General features: G+C 45.7%; 1 protein-coding gene across 4 annotated transcripts in view; it reads left to right on the top strand.

The window, feature by feature from the left end:
• The window catches only part of SIDT1 (SID1 transmembrane family member 1), a 92167-nt gene that overhangs the window by 27093 nt on the left and 41262 nt on the right, over window positions 1-23812 (top strand). For all 4 annotated transcript variants that reach the window (XM_084617955.1, XM_084617956.1, XM_084617957.1 and 1 more), the window contains exons 2-6: window positions 7948-8069; window positions 9409-9579; window positions 12595-12640; window positions 20560-20661; window positions 22063-22146. In XM_084617955.1, the coding sequence (XP_084474081.1) occupies window positions 7948-8069; window positions 9409-9579; window positions 12595-12640; window positions 20560-20661; window positions 22063-22146 (525 nt within the window). The remainder of the gene's footprint in view (window positions 1-7947; window positions 8070-9408; window positions 9580-12594; window positions 12641-20559; window positions 20662-22062; window positions 22147-23812) is intronic.

The raw sequence follows: 23812 nt of genomic DNA on the forward strand, positions 1-23812 counted from the left end.
GGCCTCCCTGTCCCACCTTTGATGCAGATGAGGCTAGGGGAGTTTCCTTAATCCTGTCACCCTTGTCCCAGGGGTTTAGGTGTGTCTCCCACTGCCTTTTTCATTGGTTTCTGTAAGTCCTTCTTCTGATTGGCTTTGGCTCAAGCAGAGGCTTGGGGGTGGGGGGAAGGTCTTTCATGAGTCAGACAGGCTGGGTTCTGGGCCTTGGTTCCCCAAGAGCACAGAGCTGATAGGTAACACCTCATTTGCGGAACAAAGGGTGCTGGAATCACTTAGCTTGAACATTTAACCTTGCAATGGTTTGGTTCTCTAGTGTAGATGGTGTGACACTGCACCCCATATTTTCCATAGTGATATTCTGATATGGTTATAGCATAATTATGATGCATTTTATGCAAGATCAGTCATGTGAGGTGTCATTGGCAAAGTCATGACTTGCTGAATAGGATAATCCTGTTCGTATGCATGTATCATTTTTGCATCTGAAGTTATGAATATTGACTCTGCATCTGTATTTCAAATGTAGTTATACTGGGGGAACACCCACTAGACAAGATACTTTCAAACTAGATAGTGGGTGGGGAAGGACCTATTCAGGGCAATGGGCCATTAGGGAAAAACAATAGGCCTTAAGAGAAGATTATCTCCCACATGGGGAGCCTTCCTGAGAATACTACAGACAGCCTGTGAGTGATGGCTGCTATGACTTGACAAGGATCTGTGATCAGACCACATAACTCTAGACTCCATCTTGGAATGTTAGTATTTTTCCACAGCGGTGTCTGGGAACCAAAGCTTTGAAACAAAGTGTTCCTGCCATATGCAAAAGCTGTATAAGGCAGGGAGTGACATCATCTGTGGTTCTTCACTCCCCATACAAGAAGACTCCGGGAAACACCTGAGGAACAAAGATTGAACTGGGGGAAGTGCTAGACCCAAGCTAACAGCATTTCTAGTCTGTGAATGAAACACCTGGGGATTCCAAGCTGTAAAGCAAGTGTAGCTTGCCCCTTAAGAATCTGCAGCCAGTTTGTATCCTCTCTTAGGGTGAGAATCTGCTAATGCATATCCAATCTATTTAGTATATTATGCTTAGTTTGTGGGTTTTTTTGTTTGTTTGTTTATTTGCTAGGTAATCTGCTTTGATCTGTTTGCTATCACTTAAAATCTATCTTTTGTAGTTAATAAAGTTGTTTTTGCTTTATCTAAACCAGTAAGTTGGAGTGATGTGTATGGGAATCATAGCTCAGGGGCAAAGGCTGTTGCATATTCCTCTCCACATAGAAGAGGGGGGTGAACTTTGTGGGTTTATGCCATACAGTTCTCTGTGCAGTACACGACAGTATAATTTTGGGTTTATACTTCAGAGGGGATGCATGCATGGGGAGCTGGGAGTTGCCTTGGCTGTAGCCATCCTATGTAGGGGCTGGTCAGAGAGCCTGCATGTAACTGCAGGTGGGTGTGGCCCTACCTGAATGAAGGCTGGTTAAAGTGCAAGTTCGAGGGCTTTGTAGCTTGTCACAGCAGTACAGTGTGAGAGGGAGCCCAGGCTGGTGGGTCAGGGGGCTCAGTGGTACCCCAGTTCCAAGTGGCACACCGGGGGAAACCTGTCACAGATGGATCTAGAGAGAGAAGAGGAGAGAATTTGAGACTAGGATTTCAAAAATCTTCCAGCCTTTTGTTTAGGTGCAGCACGTATAGGAAATGTCAGATGTAAATTTTCTGTGTATAATCACCCTCTCTTTTCTCTCCTTCACCCTGTTCTAGGCTTACTTCTCTTTCCTCTGCCCCATTTTGCAGTGCCCTTTGGCTGAGCTGAGAATGTTTACAGAATTCATTCTATGTTGGGTACAGGTGTGGAGCCAGTAAGGGTACAGTGATTTGTCAAATGACGAAAGATACTATGAGATTAATTCTATTCCATTCTTATTTTATTCATTTGAGTGTCTCTATTCAGTTGCACAGGCAGGAGTAACAGCAAGCTTTCCTATGCAAATACACACGCTTCCTCGCCAATGTGCATGACCTGTAGGGACCACATCCATGCATATAAAGAGAGCTCAGCAACACTATCCCTTCTATCCTTTAGCCTCTCGGCTGAGATCGCTAGCAATGGGGAAAAATGTGGTAGAGCCACGTAGGAGTAGCAATAGGGTAGAAGGCTGATTATTTCTGGACTTGACTTGGTTTGCACGTTGCATGCATGCATGGTTGCTGATTTCTGACATGACATAACTCCCTAGATCTCGGCCTATCTTGGATACGTATGACCCAGCATTGGATGGGGAGGACTGGTGTGTTTGGGATGCCTGACTAGAGGGGAGTGGCAATGAGTCAAGCTCCGTCTACACAATCACAAACCCCACCCATGCTCTCAGAGAAGATACACATTTTCTCCATTAAGATCAGTGGCAAATTAGTTATCATTGCCGTGTGTGTGTCTCTCTCTCTCCCTGTGGATTTGGGCAGGCAGCCTTTGGAGTTACATTGGGAATTTTTTGTTGCCAGCAGTGCTACAAACTGGATTCCTTTTATTTTTAATGACAACATACATTCTGCAGAAGCTGCTATGGTGGGTCCCCAAAGCAGTCCCAGTCTGTATCCTTGGGTGTACTGGGTCATGCGCCAACCCTGATGTATGCCCCCTCAAACAAAGTGTGTGTGTGTACACGTGCACACACATGCAATACCTAAAAATGCCCCAAAAGAGGGTTTTTCTAAAGCTTCTTGACCCCTTTGTATCATTGTTAAGGTAGAAGACTTAAATGGATGAGTTTCTATCACTCCCCTGTCTTGTCTGTAACATAATAAAATAGTTCTTGTTGCCATGGCAACATGAGGAAACTGGCATCTGGCGTGGGAATACCTAGCCTCTCTAGAGCAGCTTGTCTCCTGCAGGCTGCCAGGGCCCCATGCTCACAGCAGACTGCAGTTTCCCTTCTTTTATGACTTGTTACCTTGCTGCTCAGAGTTAATTGAATTTGCATGCTGGAGATGGGCCACTGGGGGGAGGAAAATGGATTCTGAACAGCACTGTTTTCTGGGTCACCTGGGATAACCGATTTGCTGTAGATCAGGACCCAGCAGCCAGATGAAGCAGCTTTCCCTTTTTTGCTTTGGTGTAGGATCTTGGTGGTAACTTCCTGTTGCAAAGAGACTGGCAGCATGTTTGCTCTATAAATAAGGAGTGGCCTGGCCATATGTGTTGCTATAGCAGCAACAATGAGATTCAGACCCTGAATGACAACTGCATATCCTACTTCTTAGTTTCAACGTTCCTTGATTGTACTCACGCTGTCTTCCTTACTCCCTGCCTCACCTGCTGTCCACTATAAATGTATAGCAGACCCACACAAACAAAAGGCAGCTTCTTACGCAGGGGGTTGATCAATATCCATGGTGTAGCCTTGCAGAGTCAATTCAACTACAAGGAAAGGAGCTCAAGTCTACTCTGCCTCGTATATCAAACTCTCAGCTTCTGGCTCTGGCAGTGTTGCCATCTGTCACCATTTCATTGCCAGTCTCTCATTATTTGGTGTTTTTCCTTTAAAGCCTCAGGTCCTAGAGTTGAGGTAATATGGGATAGATAAAGCATAGTTACATGCTTTAATTTTTAAAAAAATGAAGGTTTGTTTCTAGCCTTCATAGCCGCAGATACCAGCTTGAAAATGTGACTGGAAAGTCCCTCAAAGTCTCTGAAAGCAGAAAGCAAAGAAAAAGGGTCCAGCATTTATCATTATTTAAAATCTCATGACTTTTTGAGGTTTGACTTATGATTTTGAAGGCTGAGGGGTTGACAGTCCTGTAGAATCTTTATTACCAGTGATAAGGGATATGGTGGAAGGTGCCTAGCTTGACTTCTAGATCGCAGGCTATGAGAAAGTGTGTTGATGTAAACTGAACCCACATGAGCTTGGAGTCATTAAGCAAGAATAAATGCACCAACAGTCTTCTCAAGTATAATTGCGCTTTAACTTGCACACCGCCATTTACATGCAGTTGTAAACCTTTGTTTTGGGCATGATCTGTAAAGACTTTTGCTACAGTGCAGGCCGTTATCTCAGTCTCCATGTCCTTCAGTGCCCTGCTATTGGGCATGCTATTGCCATTATGGGGCGGGGTGGCACTTTTACAGGTCTAGCTGTTAGGGATAGAAAGATGAAGTGGGGCTGAGGGGCCTGTTGTGGTCCAGGTGAAAATCCCTTAGGATTCAGCCATGTAGGAACAGGCCGTGCTTGGTACATATTCAATTGTTATTTCAAAAGCTTCGATCACTATTGCCTAACATTCCTGATGACTTGCAAAAGGAAGCCACTAACTTGTGTCAGCATTCCATGCAGCTTCTCGAAAGAACTTTGCACCGGGTTTCCAGCAAACATGAGCCAGAATACAGTGGGGCCAGGCAAAATGCTGCTTGGTTGCTTCTTGAAGCAAGGTTTGAATCCAGTGCCTTCCATACTACAGCACTCACCTCAGCCCCTGGAGCTAAAGTAGTCATTTCTTTTACTTGTCAGCAACAGTAGTCGCTCATCCTCCTACATTGTCCAGCCATGACAGGGGAACACATACCACTCATTCAAGCTGTAGGCTATGCTGACACCTTCTTTTGAAAAAAATACCCTTTGACCGAGGAGAAGCAAGTATCAATCACCCCTTATACCTATGTGGCAAATAAGGACAACAGAGGTTTCACAAGGTCATCAGTGGTAGAGCCAGCAATAGAATTCCAGTCCCTCCATATAGAATCAACCCTTACCCACACCGCATCTTGTTACATTTAGACCAAACCTTTGTGCTTGGCTTCGCAATCTGAAAACTGACCTCCCCAGAGCCCCGTGAGAGGCTCAGCTGAGTTGGCCTGGCACGTAGCTGTATGCACTGCTGGATTAAGGTATAAACTAACTAAGCTACAGTTTAGGGCCTCGCAATATGAGGGGTCTCTAAAAAAGAAAAAACTGACTTCATTTCAAGTTTTATCAAAATCGGTTGATAAATAAAGGAGATATGGGAAAAAGAAGATTCTCTCTCTCTCTCTCTTTCTGTATATAGATATTTTCATTCAAATATGACACAAATATACACATCTGGCTACACCAATACCCTTATCCTACCCTAACCCTTCACTAATTGTTCATTATTGACAGGCAGGAGGCCAGGGGTGAGATAAACGATAATTGCACTTGTAAAATTAGTATTTCTATGAGTAAGTCTGCTATCAGTCTCCTAAGGCAGCATTTTGGTGGCCAGCTACTGGTAAAATTCTGACCGTGCCTTCATAACTTATTTAAATAAATAAATAATCTCACCGGTGATAAAATTGGGGGAAAATGTGAAGTCGGAGATGCCAGTGTCGTGCAGCAATTCTGCCAAGCTCAGACTCGTACGTTAGTGTGTTCTTTCTTCTTTTGATCTGTACATACGGCGCTTTCTGCTTCATGCGCTATCCATACTTCACATGATTGACTTTTCAGGTGATCATCTTATGGAGTTGGGTCGAGTGGATCTTGAGGAGGATAAATTTGTGTTGGCTTCCCTCCGTCAGTTTCAAGAACCTTCACAGTAAATATTAGAGAGTGCTGACGAAAGGATAAATAGAGGGGTTTGAAAGAAATGAAGAAATGCATATATATCAAAATATTCTGAGTACTTGCTGAGCAAGTTATTTCAAACTATGTGCATATATGGTTTATAGGCTATTAAAGCCTATAATATTCAATATATTTGCTTGAATATAGGCTAGTTTTTCTCACTTTCTCAATGCCTGTCTAGAGATTACCAGTCTTTCTTTTTCTGGTAAATTATTTCTTTCTCTTCGTGCATATAGCTTGTTGTCACTCTGTGTGTCCGAGGTGTTTACTCAAGATTAATGAGTGGGCCTGCGGGAGACAGAGGACAGAGAATTGAATGCAAAGAGAGATGTTTGCTTAGAAAAATGGCTGGGATTTTCTGCTCGGCGGGTTTGGAGCACGTAAGATAATATTTTATTCTAGGTAGTATGCTATGTAAAAAATCTTACATAGACTTATAAATCACATATCCTATGCATAAGACGTATTTTTATAGTATGGCAAAAGAAAAATCCCAACAATTCATTGTTTCGTAGCAAAAATTAAATTGGAATAAACATTTGTAAATATACTTTATATATAGTCTGGATAAACTTTTTGTATTTCCCTAACAAAATTAATCAAACATTTTTTCATTTATGAAAAGATGGATAATTTTCCTTACTCATGATGTAAAAAAAAATTATATATCCTCTCTTCTTTTCCTGTGAGAACATAGACAAAATAGCATTAACTTTCACAGAAATATCCTGGTAAAATAACACAGTTTTTTGGCATATATATTATAAAGAATATTTGTTGTTGTATGGATATATAAATCTCAATATTTATAATATACAATTCATTTTTTACTGGTTTCATTAAAAACTTTCTGCTACTAATTTTACTACCAATATTAGGTAATTCAGCATAACCTTCTATAAAAACAAAACAAATCAATTTATTGGAAAACTACAATCTGCAAACAATTTTCAGATAGTTTGCCACTTACCTGGGTATAATTCATATTAGGGCTGTCAAGCAATTAAAAAAATTAATTGCATGATTAATCGTGCTGTTAAACAATAATAGAATACCATTTATTTAAATATTTTGGATGTTTTCTACATTTTCAAATATATTGATTTCAGTTACAACACAGAATACCAAGTGTACAGTGCTCACTTTATATTTATTTTTTATTACAAATATTTGTACTGTAAAAAAATAAATCGTATTTTTCAATTCACCTAATACAAGTACTGTAGTGCAATCTCTTTATCATGAAAGTTGAACTTGCAAACGTAGAATTATGTACAAAAATTACTGCATTCAAAAATAAAACAATGTAAAACTTTGGAGCCTGCAAGTCCACTCAGTACTACTTCAGCCAGTCACTCAGACAAACAAGTCTGGTTACAATTTGCAGGAGATAATGCTGCCCACTTCTTGTTTACAATGTCATCTGAAAGTGAGAACAGGTGTTCACATGGCACTGTGGTAGCCGCCGTTGCAAGATATTTACGTGCCAGATGCGCTAAAGATTCATATGTCCCTTCATGCTTCAACCACCATTCCAGAGGACATGCATCCAAGGCTGACGATGGGTTCTGCTTGATAACAAGCCAAAGCAGAGCAGATCGACGCATGTTCATTTTTGTCATCTGAGTCAGATGTCACCAGCAGAAGGTTGATTTTCTTTTTTGGTAGTTTGAGTTCTGTAGTTTCCGCATCTGAGTGTTGCTCTTTTAAGACTTCTAAAAGCATGCTCCACGCCCCGTCCCTCTCAGATTTTGGACAGCATTCGGGGTGAAAGTAACATAAAAGACTTACCGGTACAGGGGCCGGCTCTGGGCCCCCGGAAGGAGCAGGATCTCGGGCAGAAGGGGCGGGGCTGGGGGGTCAGCCTCCCCCAGCCAGCCCTTCCGCGATGCCCGGCCCATGCCACCCGGGGCTCCGGTGGTGATTTAAAGGGCCCTGGGCTCCAGCCGCTGCCGTGGTGGCTGGGAGCCCTGGGCCCTTTTAAATCTCTGGGCCCCGGAGCACCTGCACCTTTTGCCCCCCATTGGCGGCGGCAGGGCCGCCGATGGGGAGCAAAAGGGGCAGTGACGTTAAAGTGCCGCTGTGGTAGCACTTTAACGTTGGCTGCCTACGAGCCAGTACCGGCAGCCACTTCTTCGGTACACCGTGCCTACCCGTACCGGCCCACTCCCACATCTGACGGCACTTCAGGTTCTTCAACCTTGGGTCGAGTGCTGTAGCTATTTTTAGAAATCTCACATTAGTACCTTCTTTGCATTTTGTAAAATCTGCAGTGAAAGTGTTCTTAAGTGTTCTTCCCCACCACCACCATGTTGTATAATTTCCACTAACACTTGCCTTTCCAACTGTCTCCCCCCAGGTGGATGCAGTGCGGGTGTATGTGAAGAGTGACTCGGAGGACCTGCAGTATCCCATCCTGTTTGTAGTTCGCCAGCAGAAGGGGGTCCTGTCATGGCAAGTCCCTCTGATTTTTCGAGGCCTGTAAGTGACAGAGATTCTCTTTGCAGTTTGTAACAGGCCCTCCTTTCCCAGTTGCTAAATCTCACCATTTTACTGTAAATCTGGGAATACTTGGTGCGGTGGCTTGTTTAAGTTTCCCATGGTCTCACAATTGCTGGCATCCAACTTGTGAATTTCTCTTGGTCAAAATGATTGACATTTCCCATTAGCAAGGTAAATTGAACAGATTGATTCAATTTAGCAGTGCCCGGTTTCCAAAGTGTATGTGCAGAGCATCCTGGCCCCTGGCTCTCCGGTTGGCAGCACTGCCAACTGGCCATGCTATGTGCTACTCACAGTTGGCAGACAGCCTCTACACTTCCTCTTCTTATTCACCAGCACACACTCTTCTCCCCCTCATCCCTCGAATGCTGTGCAAAATAGGACATGCTGAGAAATACAGGGAAGATGCTTCTCAAAAGCATCAAGCTATGTCCTCGGGCATTTCAGTCTGTGAGATTCACACACCACACCTGTTTTACAGCTAGTTGGAGGGGTGTAGTTAAATAATTCTTGGCTCTTGTCAAGATTTTCCGGTATCTGGCTTCATGAGCCAGGGGAGCAGATGGTAGGCTGGGACACCCAGAATAAGTCACTACAGTTGCAGGAGGGAACATTTCTGCAATGGTTGGTGAACCTGCCTCTGTGATCCACCAAGTCCTGCAGAGCATCCAGTTGATAAACTGTGAGAGGAGGGGCCTATAATTGGTACATGCATCCCATCACTAGCATTTGCACAACTCAGGGACTGTAATTGTTCCTAACCAGAGATCTCCAGCACACCTCAACCACATGATGCTGCAGCACACAATGGGTAGGCAGGTGCGCCTCCACCACCAAACTAGTTTCCAACTGACTGGTAGCAATCTGGGGTTAAGCTTCCAAATGCTAATCCCCATTCAATTCTCCTTGCTGAGGCAGGCTCTAAGGCACTGCAGCGTCAGGGAAAACTCAGTGGAGTTCCAGGGAAGTGGCCTTGCAAAGCCTGAGGTTCTGAAGCCACTGCTGGTCATCCAGGGTCTGTCTAAATAACTCTCTGCTAGAATAAAAAGAAAAGGAGGACTTGTGGCACCTTAGAGACTAACCAATTTATTTGAGCATTAGCTTTCGTGAATGCATCCGATGAAATGAGCTGTAGCTCACGAAAGCTTATGCTCAAATAAATTGGTTAGTCTCTAAGGTGCCACAAGTACTCCTTTTCTTTTTGCGAATACAGACTAACACGGCTGTTACTCTGAAATCTGCTAGAATAGAAGGAGAGTGATTTTCTGTTCCATTTTATTTGGTGGCTGTTGGCTTTTTTCCCTTTTGGCTGCTGTAGTTACCAGAGGACCTACAACTACCAGGAAGTGAGCCGTACACTCTGCCCTTCGGAACCCACGCCTGAGATGGGACCTTCTGAGCAGATCATATTTGTAGACGTGGCTTCCATGGCGTTGTTTGATATTGAGTATGAGCTGCTGGTCACGAGGCTCAAGAGCTTCCAACTCATGTAAGCAGGATTATGAACATATGCAAGTGGGATTGGAGTGTGTGTGTGTTCGTACAGGGTGGAAACTGCTCCCACTCACATCTAGGTAGATACAAGCATAGTGTCTTCAATTATGCTCTCTTCACATCCTAGGGGTAGCCAACACCTGATTCAGACTAAGGTGAAATCTGCCCATAATGCGCCTCAATAGCTATGCACTGTTGTGTGGGTAGGGGATTCCTTCCTGACTGATGACCTGGGGCCCTGAAGCATGAGGTCTGCTTACTTCTGTGGAAACCTGAGCAAAACATTCTCCTGTCCTCTACCAAAATCCATCCCCAGTCTGACTCCGTGACCTTCTGCACTATTTTTTCTTTAGTTTAAACTGAGCTTGGAGTTTGTCATTGTGCAATAGGTGCTGACTGGCTGGGTGCTCTAGCTGAGCACTCTATCAGGAGCCCGCTCATTTATTTCTCACAAGACATAGGGAGTCAGGACATATCCTTGGGATCAGTGCTCAGAGGGGAGCTCCTTCCAATGTGTGTGGGGTGGGAAAGGATCAGTTGCTTTGGTAGCAGGGTTCCCTGCACCTTCCTGAGCATGATTCCTGGAGGTGTGGGGGGATTTGAGTGGAAATGGGATAGGCAATGGGAAGGAAGCATATCTTTCTCTGACACTTGCTGGGACAGCCAGAGGTGGTATTATGGTTCCAATGGAAAGTTACCGGCAGGGGCTCTGCTCCATGAGGGAATCCCCAGCAGAGCAGCTCCGATGAACCTGTGCTGGCAGAGAGGGGGCATAGAGCCAGAGGACTTCTATGCAGACGGCCCTGTGCCCCGATGGAGCTCTGAGATCTGAGGGGTTTGTGGACTAGCTATCCTGCTTTCTTCCGTAGGCTGGGGTTAGGGGGGAAGTCCCCAATCCCACATATGCAATCTGTGGCCATTTCTTGGCCCTTGCATGTGTATGTCTGCAGAGGGGGGCACAATTTAGACTAGGATTATTTTCAGCACTACTGCTGTCAGATGGGCTGATGCAGGGGGAGGGAGATGCAAGGCCAAATGGGGAGGAGCCTGCTGGGACTGTTAGGGGTACATATCTGAGCGCAACAGGAACAGCAGTGACATTGATTGAGAAACCCCCAAAACTTCTAATGGTTCCCACCAAATCTCTTTGGTAGAAGGATCTTAGAATCTAGACTGTAGGCTGTCACAGCTAATGGTGTGGAGGGACCTGGCACCACTGGGATCTGTGAGTGCAGGAAGACATTTTCCCATTGTAGCTGGCCACTTGGTTCTGGAGGGCGTGTCTGGAGATTTAATTTTGACTGTTGGGAACACCTGCAGGCATAAGCAATCCATCCTGGCCACTGGCCTGACAGGTCAGGCTGCTCAAACTGTTAGAAACCAAGATGTAGAGAGCCATGCCTAGTGGCTGGAACAGTGGTAGTCAGGTCTAGTGGTCAGTGCAGTGGCAGCTGAGCCAAGAACCGGAGCCAGAGGTCTGAGCTGGAGTCAAGAGCAAGTCTGGAACAAAGCAGGAGCAGGGCTGGGAACAAGGCTGGAGTCAGAGCAGGCTAAGGCCTGTGGAGTTTATCATCACAATCAGGCAGGGGAGACTTCAAGCCACAAAATTATCTTGGGCAGTCTGAGGTGCTGCTTCTCCTGTGAGTCTTCTATACCTGCTCTCAGAGATAAACCAGCTCCTGGTTTGTAGATTGGCTGGGGCCTAGCATAGAATGACTCATCACTGCATGTGGCTTAATCAGGCTCTCCTTCAGGGATGACTCTCACCTCACACCATGTACTTAAATGTGATCCTCCCCATGCCAATATGAGGGAACTGGGGTTATTTAGTCTGCAGGAGAGAAGAGTGAGGGGGGATTTGATAGCAGCCTTCAACTACCTGAAGGGGGGTTCCAAAGAGGATGGAGCTCGGCTGGTCTCAGGGGTGGCAGATGACAGAACAAGGAGCCGTGGTCTCAAGTTGCAGAGGGGGAGGTCTAGGTTGGATATTAGGAAACACTATTTCACTAGGAGGGTGGTGAAGCACTGGAATGGGTTACCTCGGGAGGTGGTGGAATCTCCATCCTTAGAGGTTTTTAAGGCCCGGCTTGACAAAGCCCTGGCTGGGATGATATAGTTGGCGTTGGTCCTGCCTTGAGCAGGGGGTGGGACTAGCTGACTCTCCTGAGGTCTCTTCCAACCCTAATCTTCTCTGATTCTATGAGGCAGTTAGTGCAGCAAACTCCTTTGAGACCTTATTCTGTAACTAGGGAGGACCAACACCATAGCTGTGCAGCAGCATCTCCTGATCAAGCAGCATTGAGATCCCCTCCACTCCCCATCCTGCTGATCACTTTCTCCATGCACCACTAGAGCTTGTTGAAATGTTTTTTGGCATTGCTTTTTCCATTGGACAATGCCAATTTGTCACATTTGAAATATTCAGCAGGAATATGTTTTCAACAACCTTTTTTGTTTTGGGGAAAAAAAACTGAATCAAAGCATGTTAATCAGAGTTAACCTTACTGGAATGGAACACTTTGATTTTTCCATTTCAAACTGCCTGTTTCTAAATGTATTTTATAAATCATAGTATAATATAAAATAAATAATTCAAAATAAAGTATGAAAAAATATAGATTTTTTTTAATTGAACCATTCATTTTGCAGGAACTTTGTGAAATTTCAGCTTTTTATTATGATTTGGATTTTTTTTTTTAATATTGGACTTTCCCTTGGAACAGATATTCCAGTTCCAGATCAGCTCCGTGCTACTACCCTGTCCCAGCAGGAAGGGCCTGACTCTCTCTCCCAGTGCTTAAAGCAAGTAGGACTAGTTTGAAAAGAACCGTTCCTACAAACATAGAAGTGTAAGTCCCTCACTAACGCTTAGCTCGCAGCCTTAAAGTCTCCCTGTGCTTCATGAATGCAGCTTTGAAGTGCAGTTCTCTGAAGATGCTGTGTGTGTGTTGGAGCATTTATGCTGTGAGCGTTAGAAAGTCTTCACTCTATTTATTTCTATTTTTTTTAGGACAGATAAAGCCTTTAACTTCACTGCCAGCCCTTCTCAGCCTCAGGTAAGCAGGAGCCCTACGTGACATCAGCTGCATGCGTCTTTTCACACACAAATGAGTTCCAGTGTGATCCTAGCAGTTAGAGATGGCAAAAAGCTATAGGATCAAACCCACTTCCCTCTCAGGATGCAACCTAGTCCATTGCTGTGGCATCTGTAGGGTAGAGTGAAGGGGTAGCACTGCATAATCTCTGCCCCTCCTGGAGCAGGTGCCAACCCTCACACAAGATATTCAGTCAAGCAATTGAACAAACCAGAAATGTGAACTGGTGCAAACAGACATCATACCTTGCTGCAACACTCCACAGGCCCGGCAACCTGCACTGGATGTGGATTCACGGCGCTGTGTGCTGCTGGAACAGAGTGCCCAGTATGGACTTCTGCACTGTTGCAACTTACATTGGTTCAGTCACTCTACTACAATTTGCTGAGATGCAGTCAGTTCTCTAGTGCAGACAAAGCGGCAAAGGATGCATCAGACTTCAAACCGCTACCAGCGCTTGAGTGGTCTGAAAAAAAAGTGGAGGGGAGGGGAGGGGTGTCTGTCTGCCCATAGCCCTGCCTAGCAATCAATTTTGCTCCTCCCCACTATTGTCTCTGCTCCCCCTGCAGCTCCTGGGGCTCTTTCTCCCCCGCCAGGCCTGGGAGAGGAGGGTGAGCTGCAGCAGGATCCCCTCTTCCACTTCCCAAGCTGAGCATTACCAGGAGGAAGAGGGAGGAGCAGGGGAACCATCCTGTCCCCATTGCTCACAAGGAGTGGAGCCTGCTCCTTTCTCCCTCCTGTGAGGAATGATGTTGGTTTTTGAGGGGACAGGGGCGAGCTCTGCCTGCTTCGTGCAGCAGCCTGGATTGGCTGCTCTTCCCCAGGGAAAGCAACTAAACAAAGGGGTCTATGCCTCCCCCCTCCCCTCCAGTGGTACTAAAAATGTGCCCCTCCCCCCGAGCATCCCGGCTCACTATTTATCATAGAATCACAGAATATCAGGGTTGCAAGGGACCTCAGGAGGTCATCTAGTCCAACCCCCTGCTCAAAGCAGGACCAATCCCCAATTTTTGCCCCAGATCCCTAAATGGCACCCTTAAGGATTGAACTCACAATCTTGGGTTTAGCAGGCCAAAGCTCAAACCACTGAGCTATCCCTTCCCAGAGCTGCAACCCTCAACACTTTAAGTACTATTACCTCAGCTGCAGCCGGAAGGTGATGTTCCGATTGATGAAATCATGACTCACTGATAGGTACAGACTCTTGGTTCAGTCCAGCCCTCTGACATCTGGAATGTCCAGGCCAGCAGCCATTTGGGGTTTTCCATTGCTGCCTATGCCAGCACAAGCAGATTTTTCTAATTCACAGCACTGAGGATCATTGTAGCAGCTCTCTTTAGCCATGAAAACCAGCCACCTCTATGGATGTGGGGATTCAGAGGGTTTCTCTTTGAAGATGAGTGGGGAAGTCCACCCCCTGGAAGTAGTGCCAATTAATCTAAGATCCAATCTGCAGATGCTTGCCAACAGATCCCTGGTGTGGAAAATCGGTCCACTGGCTGCAGATAACTGTTCTTTCCAAACCGCAGCATCCTGGAATCTGTTCACTCATCACAGTCAAGACTGTGTCAAATACCCTCTTCCTAACCAGCAGGCTCCTATTATAGCCTTACTGGTACATCTGCATTTAGATGACTTGGGTTTGTATCCTGGCAGACACTATTATATGGTTCTTTCTACTCAGAAACTCTCTCATTAGGTACTATGGATTTTTTTTAGATACAGTGATATTTTCCTGCCTTTTGGGCCTCATCTGTCCTTTTTCTATTATTTATAGCCAGGCATTATAATATTCCCCTCTTCTTATCTTTCTGCCATGTTTAGTAGCTCCTATTAAGTCAAAGTAGTCTTCTCTTTCCAGAAATCTCCGTTGATCCATTTTTTGCCATCAGGCTTCTTATATTATTCTATGGACACTTTCATATAATTTTTATTTACCATTAGGAACACGGAGATGGTGCTGTTAGTTTCTTAGGCACTTGTACAAAGCCCAATAAATTCCATAGGAATCTTTTCATTGAATTTAGAGGGCTTAGGATCAGGCCCTGAGCCATCTTTGATGGAACTGCAGTCCATTTGTCACAGTGGATAACATACAAGATTGTTAATTTTACTTTAGGGTCAGGATGCCCAGAACACCATTTTAAAAAAACACCCTAATATAGGCTCACACTATATGTATACTCCAACTAAAAAAAATACAGCAAGAGGACACCCCCAAATATGCCACTATGGCTAAACAACAGAGTAAAAGAGGCAGTTGGGGGCAAAAATGCATCCTTTAACCATTGGAAGTCAAATGCTACTGAGAAAAATAGAAAGGAGCATAAACTCTAGCAAGTCAAGTGTAAAAGTATAATTAGGCAGGCCAAAAAAGAATTTGAAGAGCAACTAGCAAGAGACACAAAAATTAACAGCAAAAAAGTTTGAGTATATCAGAAGCAGGAAGCCTGCCAAACAATCAGTGGGGCCACTGGACAATCAAGATGCTAAAGAAGCGCTCAAAGAAAACAAAGCCATAGTGGAGAAGCTAAATGAATTCTTTGCATCGGTCTTTACTGGAGAGGAGTTATTATTTTTAGTTGACAAATCTGAGGAACTGTCCCAGATTGAAGAGTCCGTAGAAGAGGTTTTGGAACACACTGATAAACAGTAATAAGTCACCAGGACAAGTTGGGGTTCACCCCAGAGTTCTGAAGGAACTCTGATATGAAATTTTAGAACGACTAACTGTGGTATGTACCCTATGGCTTAAATCTGCTTCTGCACTAGATGATTTGCAGATAGCAAATGTGATCCTGATTTTTAAAAAAGGATCCAAAGGCAAATATGGCAATTATAGGCCGTAAGTCTAACTCCAGTACCAAGCAAACTGGTTGAAACTATAGTAAAGAACAGAATGATCAGACTCCTATGTGAACACGATTTGTTGGGGAAGAGTCAACACAGTTTTAGTAAAGGGAAATCATGCCTTACCAATCTACTGGAATTCTTTGAGGGGGCCAACAAACGTGTAGACAAGGGAGATCCAGTGGATATAACAGAAGTACTTGTGGCACCTTAGAGACTAACGAAAATTTGTTAGTCTCTCAGGTGCCACAAGTACTCCTGTTCTTTTTGTGGATACAGACTAACACGGCTGCTACTCTGAAACCAGTGGATATAGTGTACCTGGACTTTCAGAAAGCCTTTGACCAGGTGCCTCATCAAAGGCTCTTAAGCAAAGTAGGCAGTCATGGGATAAGGGTAAAATCCTTCTGTAACTGGTTAAAAGATAGGAAATAAAGGGTAGGAATAAATGGTCAGTCTTCACAGTGGAGAGAGGTAAATAGTGGAGTTCCTCAAGGATCTGTACTGGGACCAGAGTTGTTCAACATATTCATAAATTATCTGAAAAAGGGGCAAGTAGTGAGGTGGCAAAGTTTGGAGACAATACAAAATTAATCAAGATAGTTAAGTTCAAAGTAGATTGCAAAGCTTTACAAAGGGATCTCACAAAATTGGGTGACTGGGCAACAAATGGCAGACGAAATTCAAATTTGATAAATGCAAAGTATTTAAACATAATCCCAGCTATACATACAAAATGATATGGTCTAAATTAGCTGTTACCACTCAAGAAAAATCTTGGAGTCATTGTGAATAGTTCTCAAAAACATCTGTTCAATATGCATCGGCAGTCAAAAAAGCGAACAATGTTAGGAGCTGTTAAGAAAGAGAGATAATAAGACAGAAAATATTATACAGCTCTATATAATTCCATGGTATGCCCACACCTTGAATACTGCATGCAGTTCTGTTCACCCCAACTCAAAAAAGATATATTAAAAATAGAAAAGGTACAGAGAAGGGCAACAAAAATGAATAAGGGTATGGAGCAGCTTCTATATGAAGAAAGCTTTTTTAAAAACTGGGATTGTTCATCTTAGAATAGAGACAACTGGGGGGATATGATAGAGATGTATAAAATCATGAAAGTTTCTCCACTTTCTGTGGAGAAAGTGAATAAGGAAGTATTGTTTACCCCTTCACATAACACAGGAACTAGGGGGCACCTGATGAAATTAATAGGCAGCAGGTTTAAAACAAACATAAAGAAGTATTTCTTCATACAATGCACAGTCAACCTGTGGAACTCGATGCCAGGAGATATTGTGAAGGCCAAAACTGGGTTTAAAAAAGAATTAGATGTTTTTATGGAGGATAGGTGATCCATCAAAGACTATTAGACAAGATGGTCAGGGATAAAACCATGCTCTGGGTGTCCCTAAACCTTTGACTGCCAGATACTGGGACTGGACGACAAGGGATGGATCACTGGACAATTGCCCTGTTCTGTTCATTCCCTCTGAAGCATCTGGTATTGGCCATTGTTAGAAGCAGGGCCGTCCCTAGGGGGTGTGGGTCCCGGGGCAGAAGTGATGTCACTTCCGGGACAAACCGTGCTCGGGGCAGGTAGGGGAGCCTGGAGGAGGCAGTGCCTCCCCAAATAGACCAGTTTGCTCCCCCCCCCCCAACACACTCACTCAGGTTCACCTGCCACCTAGTGCTGGACAATTGTGCCAGCCCGTGGGGCCCGGAGTGGTCACCCCGATTCGCCGTCCCCTAGCGACGGCTCTGATCAGAAGACAGGATACTGGGCTGGATGCACCATTGGTCTGACCCTGTATGGCCACTCTTATGTTCTTATACAACACAGGATGGGTGCCTTTTAATTGGCACACCACCATTTTTATAAATCAAATCAAGTAAGTATTGAATGAATTGACCTAGACTCTTTTTACAATCTAGAGCAATGCAAGAATAACCCCAAACAAGAAAAGGAAATACAACTATAACAAAAAGCGCTCAGTGACCTTAGTGCTCAATTTCTGCCCATTTCCCAAGTGCTGAGAAAGGAATTTAATAAAATTGCAAGTGAGAGAGGTGTTTTATTATGCAACTAAGGTGTGCAGATAAGGAAAAGGTTACTGTTTTAATTGTTTCAAAGAACAAGGCTAGGACTATAACAGGGTTTAAAAGAGAACTGGATAAATTCATGGAGGTTATGTCCATTACTGGCTGTTAGCCAGGATGGGTAAGGAATGGTGTCCTTAGCCTCTGTTTGTCAGAGGGTGGAGATGGATGGCAGGAGAGAGATCACTAGATCATTACCTGTTAGGTTCACTCCCTCTGGGGCACCTGGCATTGGCCACTGTCGGTAGACAGGATCCTGGGCTGGATGGACCTTTGGTCTGACCCCGTATAGCTGCTCTTATGCTCTGAACTGAGTGTCTGAGTGGTGTGGGTCTGACGAGCCATAACTAATCTCTATGAGAAATTACAGGGCAACTAGAGTAAATAAGTTTCATATCTGATGTTAAGAAACGCTTCAGTTACATTCCCATTAAAATGGTTTCCCCTTTAACTGTTTTCACTGTTTTTTTCTTGGTTGTAAAGTCCATTGCTCATTCGTACAACCAGAGGAAAAGAGCTGTTAAAAGGTGTTTACTTAGATCAAATGCAGCAGCAGTCAGCCAGGAGGTGAGCAACTATAAAAGGAACAGTGGGAACTACGAGACAGTTTTTCCTCCTGAAAATTTTGGAAGCTCTTGTAGATAATCACTCAACAAAAAGTGACCCATTTTAGCATGCCCTTGTGATGAAGTGGGACTGTTCTTAAGATTTCCTCTGAATACTGTAGGGGTGCCTCAGTTTCCCCGATGCATTTCTTAAGCCTCTAAGTGGTGGGATAAGGGGGTGTACTTGTTGCAGAGCAAAGGGCCAGTGTACCTAAATGGCCGACACTCTGTCTCCTGGCAACTGATGGCCTGGGCCCTTCCCCCCTGCAAGGTGATAGCTAAAGGGGTTGGAGAACAAAGGAATCAGGTGACCTCCTGGCCCGGGAAAGGGACAAAGCCCAGAAGAGGAGGGGCTGAAGAGTAAGTCAGTTGGAAGCTGTCTGGGGACAAGAAGTGAAGTGCAGATGTGGTTGTCTGGCTCACTGCCCCCCAAAATGAACCCGGCTGAGGAGTCCTGTTCTCTGTACCTACAAGCTCTGTTTTAGACCGTGTTCCTGTCATCTAATAAACCTCTGTTTTACTGGCTGGCTAAGAGTCATGTCTGACTGCGAAGTTGGTGTGCCGGACCCTCTGGCTTCCCCAGGACCCTGCCTGGGTGGACTCACTGTGGGAAGCGCACAAAGGGGCAAAGGATGCTAAATGCTCTGAGGTCAGACATAGGAAGGTGGAAGCTGTGTGAGCTTTATACCCTAAAAACAGTCTGCTCACAGGGAGGAGACTTCACCAAAGTCCTAACTGGCTTCATAGGAAGCAGTTCCTGAGCATCGCACAGGAACTCCATACAGCCCTGTGCTGGGAACTGCTCAGGAGGATGCTATGAGACTTCCTATGTTGGTCCTATGTTAATTCCGTACTTGGGGAATTACCCAGGGGGCTGTTCCACCCCTTTTACATTCAGAGGAGTATAAAGTTTTCCACCCCTGCTGAAGGTGGGGTGTCTGTGTAACTGGTTCTCAGGCTCTGTCGGCAGGTAGCTGCAGATTCTTGTGGTTTTTGGCCAGAATGAAGGGACTCTGCATAGATCTGAAGGAACAGGTTCAGCTGATTTTCCAAGTGGCATTTGCTAGGATTTACAGCTGTAACACAGACATATTTTCATTTCACGGTAAGCCCTTCTTGTCTGTAAAATGGATACAGAAACTGGAAAACTTGGAAAAATTCTGGTTCAGTTCTGCTTTGCGCTCAAAATTGGAAGCAGGAAAACTGCTTTGTGAGGGAAATGATTCTTGCCTGTCTCCAAAGATAGGAGTATGAGGGCTTGCTCACATATAAGGGCTGTGAAATGAACTTAATTATTAACACACATCCGTGGAAGAGCTGAGATTAGAATTTATAGTCTGCTGGATCACAGGCCAGCATGACTTAAACCCACAGCCAAAAGCAAAGGGTATCTTGCAGTTGGTGCTTTGCCTGTGTACTGCCTGGAGTCATGCAAGAAGCAATGCAAAGCTGGAAACATGCTCAGTGCAGCTGGAATGTTTGGAGATTTTAGTAGCCGGTCTCTAACACCCTGCACTTAGCCTGTGCAATTGGCAATTTTCACAGGCTTATCCTCTGGCCAAATCTGGATGACTTTTCATGGGGATAGAAAAAGATACTTCTGTGACTCCAGGGCTATCCCTTAGCCAAATTTCGAATCCCAGCTCCAAAGCATGGGGGCACTACAGTTCTTCAAAGAAATTAGGAAAAAATTATTAGCATTGGCAAAGCTACCCTAACATCATTCTCAGAAATGGCGAACCCAATCTCCCTGAAACTTCAAAAATCAGCCAGAGGAAAGTAGCAATCACTGACTTTTTTGTTTTTTTTTTGTTTTTTTGTGGCTAAGTCAGAACCAGAGGAAAATGTTAGGCAATCACAATTATAGCCTACAGGCTTCCGCCCCTCCCCTGCCTATGTAATGGCATTCTAAATCATACAGAAACTGCTGGAGGCAATTGTTGCCATTGAAAACACTTTACTATAAAATCCCACCTTTTTAAAAACATTATTGTATTATGTTGGAGTATTATGATGAGCAGGAGTTGAAACTGAAACTGCTGAAACTCTGGTGCCATGGAGGTATCTGGGGTTAAACTCTGTGCGTAGAGGGGCTGGTGCAGTCTGTATCTTTGGCCAGCCATTGAGAGGAATACAAAGGCCTTTCAAAACACTTGAACTCCAGGTGACTAGTTGGACTGCAGAAGCTTTCCATGCCTGATTTCTCAGCCTAGATACAGGGGGCTGTTCTGTTCTTTTGGGGATGTTCTGGAGCCAGTGGCAGAGGGACTCCTGAACTGTAATGCACAAATGGGAGCACTGATCCTGTTTTTTCTGCAGTATTTTCTGTACAAGTTCCCTCCAGATGTGGATTCCATCATCATCAAGGTGGTATCTGAAACAGTCTATCCCTGTTCTGTTGTCTCCGTCCAGGATATTGTGGTAAGTCTAGAGAGGGGGCTCTCAGCCTTCAATGGCAGATAATCTAGAGTGTAGGCTCTGGGCATTGGTATCCTACCTCTATCACCATGTGTGATGTATTTCAACCAGTAGAGATATGAAGCCTCAGGGGCCTGTACTGCAGAGTAACAATACAGGAGGAGCTTGAAGGGAGGTGAAGGGCCTGTGGAAGGAATGGGAAAGGACTAGCTGCTGAGTTCTAAGTAGCTCCTCAGGTGATATTTTTACCAGTGTTAGTGAGGGTAGTGAGCAAGTTAATGATTACGCTCCCATCCCAAGATCTGAAGGTGCTTTTCCTTACCTGGGAAGTGGGACAGTACCATTCTCTCTTCATTTTACAGATGGGTAAATGGAGGCACAGAGAGATGACATGAGGTGTCTTCTTTCCCCCCATTTTCTCTCACCATCCCTCTCCCAACCTTCTTTGGTCACTGTTCCCCCTCTCTCTCTATTACCTGACCCTTTGTCCTCCCCTTTTCTTCTGGCCCAATCTCCCCCCTCAATCTTTTTCCTGAATTCTAGTTCATACCCTCTGGTCCTCTCCCATTCATGCCATGACTGCCTCCTGCAGGTGGAATTTGCTGTTGCTCAGAGCCAGGAAGCAGCAGTATGGGCCACCTATTTCTTCTCCCTTCCTGCCCTGCTATGCAGGATGGAGAGGCACACTCAGAGTGAGGGAGCAGTGAATAGGGGAGGGAGAGGTGAAGGAAGCAGTCTTGAAACCCTGAGAGCAGCCTCTAATAGCTGGGAGGAGGTGGTGAAGTGGAAACAACAATCCTGGCCTGCAGCCCTGCTCATGAGTGGCCTTTCAAATGACATGACTGAGAGGGCGACAATGCGGGCAAACGTGTGACTGTCACTCCACATGGCAGGTACAGAAAGGGGAAACATGGAGCTAGGGGGTCTGTCGTGAGGAGGTTGGGGATATCAGGAAAATGAGGACCAGGCCTAGACTCATAGTAGAGCAGCTTAGATTGCTATAACAAATGTCTTCTCCCCTCTGCTTTATTGGGGCCTTCAACTGAGAGATTCAGAGTAAATGACCTGGCTGTTTGAAGCTGGGTCCTTGCTGAGAGAGACCACTTGAGCCCTGGCCATGGCTGGTATTCTCAGCACAGCTTCGCTAGCCCCTGTATGCTGCTGAGGTTGCTGCCTGTGGGACTCCAGGCTGGTCTCCTTCAGTGCTCTTCATGAAGCCCTGGTGGGGAGGTGAGGGGAAGATGAAAAAGCCAACTTGAAAGCCCAAAGGAGTGTATTTTTATTAGGTTTATGGGAGTTTTTTCCACATCAGGCCTATCGAGGAAAGCCAGTTTGGGCTCCTCCTGGCTCAGAAAATGCAGTTGGATTTTTCAATTTTTTTTTTATTACTTATGCTTGTTTTAGTGTCCTGTGTATGATCTGGACCACAATGTGGAGTTTAATGGTGTTTACCAGTCCATGACAAAGCAAGCTGCCATCACTGTACAGGTGAGATGTTGATTTTGTCAGTGCTAATTTCCAGTGACCCTGTGTGCCTCCTCTCTGCTTAATCTTTTTATCTGTGGGATACTGGTGCTCAAGATCAGGGGTTCCTGTGCTTTTGGATAGCATGGCCCACATCTTAATACAAATGGAGAGCCAGTTTCAGAGAGAGATGGTGACTTGCCTCAAGCCACACAGCAGGTCAGTGGGAAAGCTGGTTTAGGAACAAGGAAGTCTCCCAAGTTCTAGATTTCCTTCTTATTTCTCTAAGAAATGACTGACTCCTAGAATACATTTTATGTGCTTGAGCCAGTCACATGCTGCTTTGCAAAAAAGGGGACCTCTTTTTATGGGTAATCTCAACAGAAGGGCTGAATTTCTGGTATGTGTCCTAACTTCAGGCTTTTGAGCCTGCCAGCCACTGTCTCCAGGGTCTTCACACTTTACCCTAGGTGGGCAGGTAGGGAAACCCAGATCTGCCCTTTGCACTGAGCTGCAGCCCAGGGACCCTGTATGAAGCAGAGGAGATCTGTTTGTTCAGACCCTCTTCTGTATCCCTGGGCTGCTTCCTACTGTGACTGGCATCTAGTCCTTCCTCACAGTAGAGTTGTCAGGCATCCGGTTTTCAACCGGAATGCCCAGTCAAAAATGGATCCTGGAGGCTCTGGTCACTGCTGACTGGGCCATTTAAAGTCCGGTCAGCAGCGCAGTAGGGCTAAGGCAGGCTCCCTGTCTGCCCTGGTTCCATGTGGTTCCCTGAAGTAGTTGGCATTTCCCTCTGGCTCCTAGGTGGAGGTGTGGCTATGGGGCCCCTGCGCACTGCCCCTGCCCTGAGCACCAGCTCCGCAGCTCTCATTGGCCAGGAGCTGCTGCCAATGAGTGCTGCGGAGGCAGTGTCTGAGGACGGGGGCAGTACGTAGAGCTTCCTGGCTGCCCCTCCACCTAGGAGCTGGAGAGAAATGCCAGACACTTTTGGGAACTGCCTGAAGTAACTGCCACCCAGAGCCCGCACCCTGAGTCCTCTCCTGCACCCCAACCCCTGCCCCAGGTTAGAACCCCCTCCCACACCCTAACTCCCTCCCAGAGCCTGCACCCCCTCCTGCACCCCTACCCTCTGCCTCAGCCCTGAGCCCCCTCCCGGAGCCTGCACCCCATGTCCCTTCCCACACCCCAACCCTCTGTCCCAGCCCTGAGTCTCCTCATGCACCCAAACTCCACCCAAACTCCCTCCCAGAGCCCGCACCCCCTCCTGCACTCTGAAGCTCTCAACCCCAAACCAGAGCCCACACCCCCAGCTGGAGCTCTCATCCCCCCTACACTCACACCCAAACCCCTGCCACAGCCCAGAGCCCCCTCACTTCCTGAACCTCTCATTTCTGGCCCCACCCTAGAGCCCGTACCCAAAGCTCAGAGCCCATACTGCCTCCCACACCTTATTCTCCAGCCCAGATCCCATTCCCACACTCCGAACCCCTAATTTCTGGCCCCACCCCAGTGCCCTCACTCAGCCTGGGGAAAATGAGTGAGAGTGGGGGAGAGTGAGCAGTGGAGAGAGGGGAGATGGAGCGAGCGGGGCTTGGCATCAGAGAAGGGGCGGGGCCTCCGGAGGGGGTGGGGCAGGCATGTTCAGTTTTCTGCAATTGGAAAGTTGGCAAGCCTACTTTAGTCTTTT

The sequence above is a fragment of the Lepidochelys olivacea genome (assembly GCF_965140295.1).
Source record: "Lepidochelys olivacea isolate rLepOli2 genome assembly, chromosome: 1".
NCBI lineage: Eukaryota > Metazoa > Chordata > Testudines > Cheloniidae > Lepidochelys > Lepidochelys olivacea.